The 13,682-nt window shown below is 37.6% G+C and overlaps 1 protein-coding gene across 7 annotated transcripts in view; it reads right to left on the bottom strand.

Moving 5' to 3' along the window:
* Positions 1 to 13,682, bottom strand: part of LOC107838991 (aberrant root formation protein 4) — a 104,061-nt gene that overhangs the window by 78,873 nt on the left and 11,506 nt on the right. For all 7 annotated transcript variants that reach the window (XR_001664952.2, XR_007043443.1, XR_007043444.1 and 4 more), the window contains exons 5-12: positions 12,124 to 12,299; positions 11,996 to 12,055; positions 11,719 to 11,866; positions 11,388 to 11,447; positions 11,019 to 11,290; positions 10,872 to 10,943; positions 2,676 to 2,753; positions 2,371 to 2,574 (exon numbers count right to left, since the gene is read on the bottom strand). Coding sequence is in view for 4 of the 7 variants with exons in the window: in XM_047394293.1 (XP_047250249.1) it covers positions 2,371 to 2,574; positions 2,676 to 2,753; positions 10,872 to 10,943; positions 11,019 to 11,290; positions 11,388 to 11,447; positions 11,719 to 11,866; positions 11,996 to 12,055; positions 12,124 to 12,299 (1,070 nt within the window). In the remaining 3 variants the exon portion in view is untranslated. The remainder of the gene's footprint in view (positions 1 to 2,370; positions 2,575 to 2,675; positions 2,754 to 10,871; positions 10,944 to 11,018; positions 11,291 to 11,387; positions 11,448 to 11,718; positions 11,867 to 11,995; positions 12,056 to 12,123; positions 12,300 to 13,682) is intronic.

The following is a 13,682-nucleotide window of genomic DNA, read 5'->3' as shown; positions in this document are numbered from 1 at the left end:
GTAAAAAATGTGATGTGGCAGCCACGTATTGGTTGCGGTTGTTATCAAATTTTATTTTCTAATTCAAGTTTTGGTCCAATTGTAATATGGAATTGGTGGGAATTGGTTAAGGAGAGAAAACAGGTCTTGAAATCCTCTTTCAAATTCATAAAGCAAGACTTGACTTTTCTCCTCAAGACATGGTCCTTAAATCATGGAAGGTTGTTGGAAAAGTGGTTGTTAAAGTCCTTGAGTGGTTGGAATTGGTTGTAAAAGTCTTGAGAGGTTTTAAATTTTGGAAATATGCCTTTCAAGACTAACAAAATACACTCTCTTCAACTTCCAAAGTCAAACATCCACTTTTTCTTCAACTATAGGTGAAGATGTGAAGAACACCAAGAACACATTTTTTTTGAATCTTGAAGTTCTAAGGTTCAAGTTGGACCACCCCAAACATCAACAATACCTTTCCAAGCTTAAAAATACAACACAATAACCACCACACACATTCAAACCGTTAACCAACAACACAACACACGTCCAAGTTTTGAATCCGCAACAACAATACCAACAACAATCACACCGCCAAAGTTTAGGTTCACAACAACATCAACAATTAAAGCTCAAATCTACATCTAGACTTCTTTAGTGTTAGAGGTGAAGAAGCTAACACTAGAAACAACAAAACAAATAAAATGACTCCTAGATCTAGACTCAAAACAAGAAAAATCTCGGCCAAGACACAACAAGAACATAATTTCGGCCAAGACACAAAAATGGACAGATTTGCTTCTTTTTGGAATTTTCAGATTTCAACTTTTTTTTTTTTTTTGAATTTTCTAACAAGCAAGCCCAAGATTGATCTTGTAGGAACAAGATCTAGCCATGCTTTGATACCAAATAATACGAGAAAGACAACGGAAGGCACAAAAACACACTCCAAATCAGTCCACTAATCTTAAGGATTCGAGGATCAAGATGGAGACCACACTCGGATTTGCTACCAACAACAAGAATACAAGATACAAGGGTGTATTTCAACACCAAAACAGCTATAAAACGTGATGAACAATATCAACAACAATAACACAAGTTTCGGATTCAATAAATGACCCAAAACAGTCCAATACACAAGATAACAACAACAAAAGTAAAGGATAGATAGTGAGACCAAGATTATTACAAGATTAAGAACTAAAGAGTGTATTAAATTCAAAAATCCCTAATGAATGTAATAATCAAAACCACACTCTTACGGTGACCGCCAAGGGAATTAACTCACCTCAAGATCCACCGTTTCCAAGCAAAGATCAATACTAGCTTTTTCAAGCCCTAACTAAGAATAAATGTTCTACTCTCAAGAGAGAGAATTTTTAATGTTTCAATCTTTCATCTTTCATAAACTAATGAGAGAAAACCTAAAAAAATCCTACTTATAGTTTATTACAAAAGAAGGCAAAAAAGACTACACTACCCTTAATGACCAAGGGTGGCCGTGGTGTGTTGGAAAACAATATGAACTGTCCAAAATGTCCTTAAGGCTAAGTGACCAAAATGCCCTTAATAAAAGGCACCAAAACCGTGAACCAACAAAGGTGGTCCAAACCCGAGAGTCCTTAAGTCTTCAAGGCTCCAACCAATCTTCCACACTCGAGTTTGATCAAAGGTAGGCTCAAAACGTCCCCTCCAAGTATGATCTCGTGCCCTCCAAGTGACCAAAGCTTGATACTTCACATAGTGACTTTGAATGATGTCGTCGAAAGCTAAGGCGGCCATTATTCTTGTATCACTTCTCAAATCAACTTATTTTAAAATAAGCTTTTTAGAAAAGTACTTCTGCTCAGAAATAATGTGTTTGGCCAATAAATTTAAACACACTTTTGAGCAGCAATTAGTGTTTAGCCAAGCTTTGTAAAAGTGTTTTTAAGTGTATTTTTCTCAGAAGTGTTTTCAAAAGAGTGTTTTTTTAGGATGCAACTTCACTCATGGTGCTCAGGGAAAAGTGGAAGAGGGATGACCATACAGTAAATATCTTCAATAAGGTTTTTATTAGTGCGCCAAATCCTATTGTCAATTAGCTGATCCGTCATGTGACAGATACGTGAAAAAAGAACAGAGGAAATCATCACATTATGTAGCAATCAATTCTCCTCAAACTATGTAGCAACTAGTTCTCTTGATGCAGTCATACAATAAGCTAGCTTATGGATCAACTCTCGCTAATGGCACGGGAAGAAGTAACACTGCATTCTCTCTATATCCAAAAAGTTTCAAATAGAACTCTATAGAAGAAGAATAAGTAGACATAATCCAGCCAGGCAAGTCTAATGAAAAACGACAGATGCTAATATAAGCCACACATTGTCGAGTTAAAAAAGGAGAGACAATTACTGCATCACTGTATTCAGGAAGGGATGGAGGACCACCATTTGGAGGCTTTAGAACCAGCTCTACTAATTCCAGAACACCGGCACTCCAAAAAGAGAGACACTCTGAATATTTCACCTTTGCCTCTGGGACTCCACTTGTTACCAAGATGCTTCTACTATGTTCCTCATGCAGTTCCCTTCTGACGCAATCTAAGAGGATTGCAATCTGTGCATGAAACAATATATCTAAGAACAAGTTCATGCAAGTGTAGTCCAAGAACAATTAATGTAGCAGTAAACTTCTCTAGCAACTGATGAAGCGCATACCATAGAAGAAGACTCGCTATTCTGTATTAAAGCCTTTAAGATGTCAAACCTAAAAGAACTTGGAACGTCTGCAAGTACCTGAGAATGTTAAATCAATCATCAAATAGTCACATGCAAGTCAACCCGCAAATTCTCTATAAACAAGTAAACAAAAAGCTAAATGATTCAATGTCCACGTACATATTTTCTTTATCGCGAAATCTAGCTAACAATGCACATTTAAATCAAAGAATAACATGAAGCAGTTAAGAAGTTAATGCAAAGCTGTACCACTTTGGAGATTCAACGTATCCTCAAAGGTTCTATCAGTATTCATCCCTTATGTTGGAGTTTCCTCCTTTCCACTCAAATTCTTTTAATTTTTTTTTTTTTAAGAAGAGAGATAACTTGACAAAAATTAAGAAGATGCACACATTACAAAAGATGGAAATATCAGTCCCAAAAAGAGACAAAAATCTACCAAAGAACTAAGGAGATGATAAAATTCATAAAGGAGTCCAGACTGCTTACAAGGGTGAGACTGTCCCAACTAAAAACATTAACTAAATATTTGGCTTGGAGAGTGTGATTGGTAGTTGTGGTGCCACCAAAGCATCTATGATTTCTTTCCAACCATATACACCAAAAAATACAAGGAACCAGACCAAAACTTTTTGATGGCCAAAACTGGCCATGAGCACCAACTCTCACAAACCTCTCGCCCTGCATGGCATGACCCGATGAAGACCAAAAGATGATAAGAACATGTTCCATATGTCTCTTACAAATGGACAGTGAAGGAACGGGTGGTTGATTGATTCAGAGCTGCAATAACACATTTGGCATTTGTTTGCAAGCTGAAATCTCCTCCTAGAAAGATGGTTGGTGGTCCTGAGTTAAAGTTGCACCCTTTAGAATGATCCAGGAGAAACAAATTACTTTTGGTGGCAATTTAGTCCTCCCCATCAGTCATCAGCTTCCAAGGCCATTGATCAATCAAATTCTTCTTGGAGCTCAGAGAGAAATATCCTTCCTTGACTGACTAAGACCCATTTCTGCTGCTGCGCCATATGATTCTGTCCCACCTAAGGCTGCTGACTGGGTTGTTTGGCAGACAATTAAGGAGTGCTTGAAAAAAAAAGGGGAGCGGTAGGAACTCGTCAGTTTCCAGTCATTTAGGTTTCTTCTTAGTATCAAATTCCATGAGTTGTCCTCCCTATTCTCAGCAATAGTGGAGTCTAGGTTGATAGCTAGTGAAAACAATCTTGGGTAGTCATCCTTTAGAGGATTGAGACCTAACCATTTGTCTTTCAAAAATAGTACATGCTCCCCATTTCCAGCCTGAAGAGATGTGCTGAGACACAAGGCATCCCATGAGTACCCTTCCATAACCCTCTACCATGAGAGGTTCCATCCACTCTGGTACACCAGTGTTTGGTGAAACCATGCTTCGCTTGCACTTCTTCTTTCCAGAAACCAACATTTTCCTGGTTATATCTCCAAAGTCATTTCATTAACGTGCATTACTTGTGGAGTGCTAGATCCTTAACACCTAGGCCACCAAGAGTTTTAAGGGTGACTTTGGGCCATTTGACTAAGTGAAATTTGTGAGTTGGACTATTCCCTTTCCCCCAAAAGAGACCTTTTGATCCTGTCAACGTGTTTCTGAACCACAGCCATAGGGACATGAAATACATGAGGATACTGTCTAAAACACTATTAATAGGTGTTACTCTGCCTCCAAAAGAAAGTACTGTTACTGCCACGATGCCAATCTTTTTTCAATTTTTTTCAATATCACATTCCATATCTCAATAGCCTTGGGGCTAGCACCTACAGGAAGGCATAAGTAAGTAGCACGGAAGGAACCAATATTACAAAACATGATTTCAGCCAACTCCTGCAAGTTAGAAACCACATTATCCGGATAGGCGATGTTTTTGGACATGTTAATGTGGAGTTTTGGCATAGCCTCAAAGAGCATAAGGGTGATATTCAAATACTGGCTTTGAGCTTCCTCTGCACTAGAAAAGCTAAAAGTGAGCAAATAAAAGGTGCGAGATGGAGACTGATTTGCCTGGATCTCTGCTGTTAGAATATGAGTAGGAATAGGAATAGTATATAAAATCCTACTAAAAAAGGATTATAATGTACCATCTATAAATAGGGTCTAGATGTAATTATGTAAGTACACAATTCAATAGTATTTTCTCCAATATTTCTCACATGGTATCACACAATTCAATAATATTTTCTCCATTATTTCTCCTTGCATCTTGTTATCTAATTAATAGAATGTTATCATCTTCCATTCATAAGCACACCTGGGATGAAGTTGACTTGTATGGCACCTTCCTATACTATTTGTTTGCATATGATGATATTCTTGCCTTTGAGTAAAGTATGTTGTGAGAGAATGAAAGTGTCAACGGGGAAAATAGGTGTATGTTTGACCCATGTTTATGGATTTCCTTTCCCTTTGACCCCAATAATTATTTGAATAATGGCATTGGTGATGAAATGCTTGGTCCAAATAACAAGCAAGTTATGAGTGAGGTTGGCTTGCATGGTGATAAGTATAGTAGTAATATTTCTTTTCTCGCATATGATTATTGATTGGTGTTATTACTTGATCTTATGGGTTTTAATGAGATATATTTGCCAAATTGTGTGGGAAATACCTTTGTATTTGACCCCGGTGATGAATTGGGAGTAATCCCATTCTTGAAGATAGCTAGTGCATTTGGTGGAGTCTTAATTTGGGATGACCTTGTTTATGACATGACACTTAGCTATATGGGCTATCATGTGTTACTTGACATAAAAAGGGATTTGTGTTTTTTTAAATGTAGAACCATTGAGGACTTACATGTGTGGCTGCCTAAACACCATGGTTTTTTTGATTCATCCCTTTGTCAATGTTTTGTATGTAGCCAAGTACCTCTTGTCTTGTTGGGTTACAAACTATTAGGGGTCATTTGGTAAAGTGTATAAGAACAATGCAGAATGTATATGCTTGTATTAGTTATGCATGTATTATTTCTTATACATTGTTTGGTTTGATGAATAAGAAATAATATATCTTACATAATTTCTATAAAAGAAGTGTTTGTTTACAAAAATTACCATTTTTTGATTTTGTACACTTTTTTTGCAACAAAGTTCTTTGTCGTCTCAAACATAATTAGTATTATTGAATTAGTATATAGAGATTTAGGATTAATTGCAAGACCTTTGTCTTTGCGCATGAAATGTTACGCCAACGGATTAACATAGTTGAAACAAAAACAAAATATAAGATGTAAAATTAAGAAATAGTCTCAAGAATTTATTTTTAATCTTTTAAAAGACCCTCGAAGCAAAGCAGAAATATGTTACAGTTATTTAAATCAACTATTCATTGTTATAAATTAAAATGGTAGGAAAAGAAATTGTGAAATGTTTTGAGAAGATTCATTATTGCAAATTAAAATGGCGGGAAAAGAAATTGTGAAATATTTTGAGGGAAATTGAGGGGTATTAAGGTCATTTAACAAGTTAATACATGCGTTTAAAGTCTTTGTATTACTAATACATAGGAAATGGAGTGTATTACTAATACATACTTCAATACACAATAGAGTGTATAACTAATGCAAGTATTAGTTATACATAGGCAAAAAGACGTACCAAATAAAGTACTAGTAGTACACATTAACTAATGCATGCATTATATTTTCCAATACACTCTACCAAACGACCCATTTGTGGCTTATTTTGATGCTTAGTCATATGTTAAATGCGCGGAATGGTGATAGGTTTGTTATTGCTAACCCTTGTGCTAACCCTCATACTATGAGGGATGTTAGATTGTTTGTCCTTCTTATGTGTTTGCAAGCTTTGGATTCGAGGATGAATCCTTTTGAAGAAGGGGAGGATAATACGAGGACGGTTAGCTTGGAGCACATTAGAAGGGGCTTCCATATATGGACGATAGCTTGAAACCCGGAGGAATGCATGAAGAAACAAATACACAAGGTTATGGGCAATCAAGATGTCATTTGGGCAATCAAGAAGGTCCCTTGTGGGTTATTTGTAAAATAGTCACTTTTGGGCTATTTTTGTAAAGGCAATGACTATAAATAGTTGTCTTAGCCATTTTCTTTACTTAAATTTTGAATGATTGAATTGTCTTGAATAGACTTGATATTTAGTTACTCTAGGTTAGGGTAGTAATTGGGTGCAATTCCAATTGTTAGCTTAGATAGAGTGATTAAGGTGGATTCCTGAATTGTTTGTGTTATCTTCTTCACTTATAGATCATCGAGTTATCATATTGTGGATTCAGTTTGGTTTCTCGGGCATTTGATTGAGCTCTATCTCCCTTGGTTTAATTTTTGTCCAATTAAGTCTTTCTTTCTTCCCTTCTCATCTCTTATTTCTTAATAATCCTTTAATTTTGTTGCTTAATTTCGTGTCTCCAATATCGATTCTAGTTGCCCGATTAGGATCCTTATCATAGTGTCCTATTTGGAAAAGGTTGGAATGTCGTGTCTATAAATAGGGTCTTAGTGTAATAATGTAGATACAACGATTCAATAATATTTTTCTCTTATATTTTTATGACATGGTATCAGAGTCGGGCCATCCCAAATCTTTGTTCACCGATGTTGGGCCCCTATATTATATGGTCCACACTCCAGTTAACAAGGTATGAGCATGTAGGGGAGTGTTAAGAGTCCCACATTGGAAAAGAAATTGGCAATTCGTCTTCTTATGTGGACTTGGATAGTCCTTCCCCAAGAGCTAGCTTTTGGGTTAAGTTAGGCCCAAGATTCATTCTTTACATGCACCCAAGAGCTAGCTTTTGGGTTAAGTTAGGCCCAAGATTCATTCTTTACATGCACCTAAGGCTGTGGCCTAGTGGTTTAATGAAGTTGGGTTGAGCAGCATGAGGTCTCAGGTTCAATTCCCAACTAAGACAAACACTAGGGGATTTTTTCACATTTGTTCTAGCTTAATGGACAGAGTTGCCTGATATCTGTGATGCCCTTAGATGTTCTGGGCCGCACGCGCGCTACACTGATGTATTCAACGAGTTTATAGCCTTGGCCGACAGGCCCGGGTAATCTTTGAAATTTCATCGTGTCGGCTATCGGTGGCGTCGTCCACGACGGGGCTTTATATCGTTACGTTACACGTACAAATATGCAGTCGATTGTTGGTTTAACTGGTAGGAGGTGGCAAGTATTTCGTGGAATTAGTCGAGGTGCGTGCAAGCTAGCCTGGACACTACAATTGTCAAAAAAAAAAAAGATTCATTCTTTACATGGTACAGCGTCTCAACGTTCTTGGTAGAGAATCAAAAAAGCCTCCACAGTAGGCGGGTGGTTATTTGTTTTTGCTTTTTTGATCAAGTAAAAGTATTCTCTTTTTTAAACATAGAATCGATCGTATATAACGGTTACACCAAAAGATCAAGACTCCACAAAATATGAAGCTCAACAAAATCCACCCAATCCTCTAGATAAGAAAGAACTTTTTGATTACACCAAAAGAAAATAAGAGAGCGGAGGTTACTCCTCAATTGCATGAAACTCAACTCTACACCATCATAAGCTCTTTTATTTCTCTCTCTCCAAACTACCCACATTAACGCCATCGAAACCATGTTCCAAGCCCTTCGTCTTCTCAACCTTATCTCGCTCTTTTCCAACGAAACATCAAATCTTTCACAATTCTTGGCATTACCCAAGAAGTGTGAAACCATCTAAAACATATCCCAACATAATCGCATGGTAAGCCCTCAATATAGAAGGGGAGATCCACATCCTCGCCTGTCTCCTTGCACATGTAGCACCAATTAACACAGATAACTTTCTGTTTTTTAAGATTTTCTATCATCACAATCACCCATCTAGTGGCTAGCCAAGTGGAAAAAAAACACCTTCCTTGACACACTTTGAACCCAATTTTTTATTTTTTGACACTGATAACTTGACTTTGAACCCAAATTGCATTATATGGAAACTCAACCTTCTTCCTAACCAAAAGTTTCTCATGAAAAGATTTTATAGAGAACACTCTATTACTTCCAAGACCCCACTGCCACCCATCTGGATTATCCAACAAATTGACTTACTTATGAATAAGGTTTATCAATCTTTGGAACTCACTCACTTCCCAATCTTGAAAATTCCTTCTAAATCTCAAATCCCAAAAAATCTCTCCACCTTCTGACCTCCTAATTTATTAAATAGTCAAATCTCTTTGGCAAGATATTCTGAACAAACTCTGGAACTCATCTTTCAAAACTATATCCCCACAATAGATATGGCCCTAAAAAAATATTCTCTTTCCATCACAGACTTTGAAAGACATATTATCCATGAAAGAATCCCATCCCTTCATGATATTTCTCCAAAGGCCAAACCCAAAACACAAAACAATATCTCTAGCTCTCCATCCCCCATGCCTAATCCCATATTTATCACCTATCACCCCATTCATAAAGCCGTACCTCCACCCCGAACCTCCACAACATTTTCCCAATAAAGCTTTATTAAAGACTTTTAAATCCTTAACTCCTAATCCTCCCATTTTTTAAGAGATGTGACAACCTCCCAACATACCAATTAAAACTTCTCTGTCTCGTTCGCCGCATCCCGAAGGAAGGAAATCTCCGTCTTTTCCAACTTTTCAATGAACTCATATAGCCGCCCGTCTGGCCAATGATTATTTTAGCAAATGTTGGGCCATTGTGCTATACATCTTTCTGGTGACTACCTTCTCATATCTAATTTGCATAGTACGATGTATCTTTTCGATCACTACTTTCTTATATCTAATTAGCATAGCACTATGTATATTTCCTGTCACTACTTTCTCATATCTAATTTGTGTAGCATCGTGCATCTTTTCGATAACTACTTTCTCATATCTTACTTGTGTAGTACCCTGCGTCTTTCCAGTGAGTCCTCGGATCTGATTGATGTAGTACCGTGTCTTTGTGGTGACTCCTCAGATTCTAATTTGCGTAGCTTCATGTTTCGTCAGTGATGTGCGAAAACCAACACCACCCAGAGGTTCGATGTCTCCCCGCGACCAAACACTAACCAATGCTGTGAATCGACCTCCCACGAGTCTCCAAGCACCGCCCGAAAGATCGTAACCTCTGGTGAGATTTGTCCATGTGTCCTGAGACACTTTTTGACCATTTTGCAGTAATTTCTCTTTTCTAATAGGACCGCTCTATCATCCCGACCCTACCCATAATCCCATACAATTTTTCTCAACTTTTGACCACTTTTCAATAGTCAAATCTAATTATCCGGCAGCTTCAGCACTGTTATAGCAATTCCAGGCTTGTTCCAACTAATTTTTCGAGCAATTTTTTATGATATGTTAGCTCACTCCTTGCGAGCCTTTCCATTAGTTTAATTTTGGATTAAGATTGACGAAACCCTAATCTAGTGACCTTTGTAAGTTTTGTAGTGAGATTTGGCAGACGCCTCTCGATTTTTCTGACGGTTCAGTACAATTTCTGCAAATGTTCATCACTGATTTTTGATTTAGTTCTATGATAAATCTGAACCCCTAATGAGGAGATCAGAGAATCAAACAACACTTGGTGATGAGATGGGCAAAGAGTCCCTATCACTGATTGCCCAAGTTCATCACGAGAAGACTAAGCACATTGAGATTGATTTTCACTTTGTTAGAGAAAAGATGCTCTTAGGAGATATTGTTACAAAATTTGTAAAGTCAGTGATCAACTTGCAGATATTTTCAGCAAATCTCTCAAACGGTCCTCGTATTAATTACATCTGTAACGAGCTTGGTACATATGACTTGTATGCACCAACTTGAGGGGGAATGTTAGAATATAAGTAGGAACAGGAATAGTATATAGAACCCTACTTGGAAAAGGATTGTCATGCAGTGTCCTACTTGAAAAAGGATTGGAATGTAGTGTATACAAATAGGGTCTCGGTGTAATAATGTAGACACAATAATTCAATAATATTCTTCTCTTATATTTCTCACATTACAAATGAAACATATGTTGAAACTACAATTTGCAAGAAATATCAGCTTTCTGAGGGTTAAAATGAAAGCATCAATAGACTTCCCATTTTGCTCCGGATAGGAGTCACGTAATTCCGGTGTGATAATAATATTGAAAATGGGCTTCTACACCAAAATAAGAAACTTCAAAGCACAAGGAAAAAAAATTACCTTCACCAGGGCATCAAAAGATTTCTTCCGCAGAACAGCATCTGGTGCATATATAATGACCATTTCAATCGCCTACACAATTTGCTTCAACTTTAGGGCACAAGTACAGAGCAGTTCAAAAGAACCCAAGAAGTTGGAACACTTTACCTGCAATGTCGTATAAAGAATAGGCATATATGTGGAGTGGTCTATATTATCACTTTGAATTTCTTGTTGCACACATCCATCCATAATGCAAAGCAGGAAATCAAGAGCGTGTGCTTTCAATTCCCATGATAGGTCGACACTTGAGAAGACATGCTTTAACATGCCTATTGCCTGCCATCGTTTAGTCTGGTTCTTTTGAAGTTCATTTTTCACTGCTTCAAAATCTGCATTGGCAGCCACTGAAGTTTCATTGGATTTGTAACCCCAGATTACTGCACAATATCTCAGGAAAAATATAGTCAGGTGAGTGGGAAGGTAGCCAACATCTTCTGAGAGGAAGAACAATTATTAAATCCAGAAAATATTGACCTGCAAGTGATCCACCAGGCTTGACATGAGAAAAGTAAGCCATGCTATCGTCCCCATCATCTGGAAATTTCAAAAGGGCATTAAAAGACACATGCATGACGATTTCTCACTTCCTAGTAAAGCGAAAACATTATCTCAAATCATCAAGCAGGGAATTAGCAAACATTTCATAACTGATGATAGCGAACAATATAGGAATAATTACCATACAAGGCCTTTATTTAAAATTCTTTTTATAAAAGGAGGAGAGAAATCTAATACCTACCACCACTACCTACAAAAGGATCAGTACCATAAACATAAAGAAGAAAATAAGGATGCCCGTATTTACCTCCACATATGGTTGTGAACTTATCTACATCATGTCCAGTAATTAATCCCTCATATGATAAACCACAGATTGGAAGAAACTGTGACAGGTGTAGCACAATCGGAAGAAGACTTGAAACATTATGCCCCATTGCAATTGAAACAAGACCCTGCATGCAGGAATGCAATTTTATCACACGCAACATTGGAGTGGAATTTCCGGAAAACGTCATAATGGGCTCAAAAAAGAACCAGCAGAGCTCAAGCAGGATTTTGAATTGAGTCTCAGGAACACTGACCATGACTTGCAAGACAAACAAGCCCAATAAAGCAGAGAGTTTTTTCTTATCTTTCTGGTCCTGTTAAGTAAAGATCAATCAGAGTAATCCTATGAAAACAAGAAGCAGCACACAGGAATATCACGGACCAACTTTTTGCAAACAGCCTGTATTGAATCTGCAAGAGCAAATGCGTTGAGGAATAAGTCCTCAGTGTCTGTGCCTTCCTCATATGCCTCTAAGGACACAGACTTTAAAACACCAAGAATAACAGGAACTGCAGCTTTCACTTGCTCAAATTGCCGCCTTTTGATGAGTATTACAACTGAAACCAATGAGTAAGGTAGAAATCCAATCATATCATTGCTGACAAAAGAATGCCAGCAGAAGAGCTAAGTCCCAATTATTAATAAACCTTCACGAATAAGAAAAAACTTCACGAACTACTTGTACTAAGGTGTGCTAAAATTTTAAACCAACGAATTAAAGTTCGAATTTACTCATGCTGGCTGTAATGAAATGGGTCTTAGGTCTAACCCAACCCCAAAGCTAGCTTATAAGGGAAGGACTGTCCAAATCCATATAAGGAAGTCCAACTTTTCCTCATCCCACTGATGTGGGACTTGACACCCCGCCTCACACCCAAGACTGGACATCTAGTAAGTGAACAGTTTGGGATGGGTCTGGTCCTGATAACATGTTTAAAAAAAAAAGGATTTTGAGCCTAACTCAACCCCAAAGGCTAGCTTATGAGGAGAGGATTGTCCAAATCCAATATTTTCTCATCCCACCGATGTGGGACTTATAAGTGGCACCAAGGAGATACTCAATCAGGCGACTTGAACTTGATTTTTTTGTTTGACTAGCAACTCAACTTATTCCACCAAGTTGAGTTTGAGAGTGCGTGTTGAAAGTCAAATAATCAATAAGTTATATTTTAAAATATGTCTAGATTCATTTGAACTCTAAGTAGGGAATTTTTAAAAAAAAAGATAAGTAGGGAATATTATATAGGAAGTCTGGGATATTTTATATTTTTTATTGTAGCATATTTACATACACTGTTGGAAGAAGAGATACTTGATTGTGAAGCAGCCTGAGACCCCTGTATAAGGAGCTCTTCATGTATATTGTTACTCACTTAATGTAAGACAATTTTTTCTTTTATTTTTTCAATTTCTGCATAGTGTCAAAGTCTCTACAATCTTGGTAGCAACTTTAAGTGGCTTTTGCTGATGTTAAAGAAGGAGAAGGTGAATGAGATAAAGCTTCTTGAGATCGGAAACATGGGTAGACAATAGTCTGTGACGATCCTCGAGTTTCCAGAGATACAGTGGTGGTGAACATGGTGAGCTTTACCTGTCCGTCTAAGGTGTTTTGATTTTTTCAGGCACATCGGGGGCCTTTGTGGTGGTTTTGTAGATGCAGTGTGCAGTCTTCATGCCTCTCGAGGGTGATACTCTTGGTGAAAAAGGACGGAAGAGTTCCAGCTTTCTGAAAATTCAAGATGGAGCCTTGAGTTTCAGAATTTGGCTGTATAATGAATTTCGGCCAGCTTGTTTGCCGTTAGAGCCTTGGAGGAGTTTCAGAGTGAGGAGATGAGGAAGATAAGGGGAGGAAGGATGGGAGATGGGAGAAGAAGTCTGCTGGGCATCTTTTACAGCTTGCTGGTTCATCAAAAAGGAATATTCCAGCACATAATCGAACA

Source organism: Capsicum annuum, chromosome 8 (genome assembly GCF_002878395.1).
Source record: "Capsicum annuum cultivar UCD-10X-F1 chromosome 8, UCD10Xv1.1, whole genome shotgun sequence".
NCBI lineage: Eukaryota > Viridiplantae > Streptophyta > Magnoliopsida > Solanales > Solanaceae > Capsicum > Capsicum annuum.
This window is presented reverse-complemented; position numbering and strand designations above follow the sequence as displayed.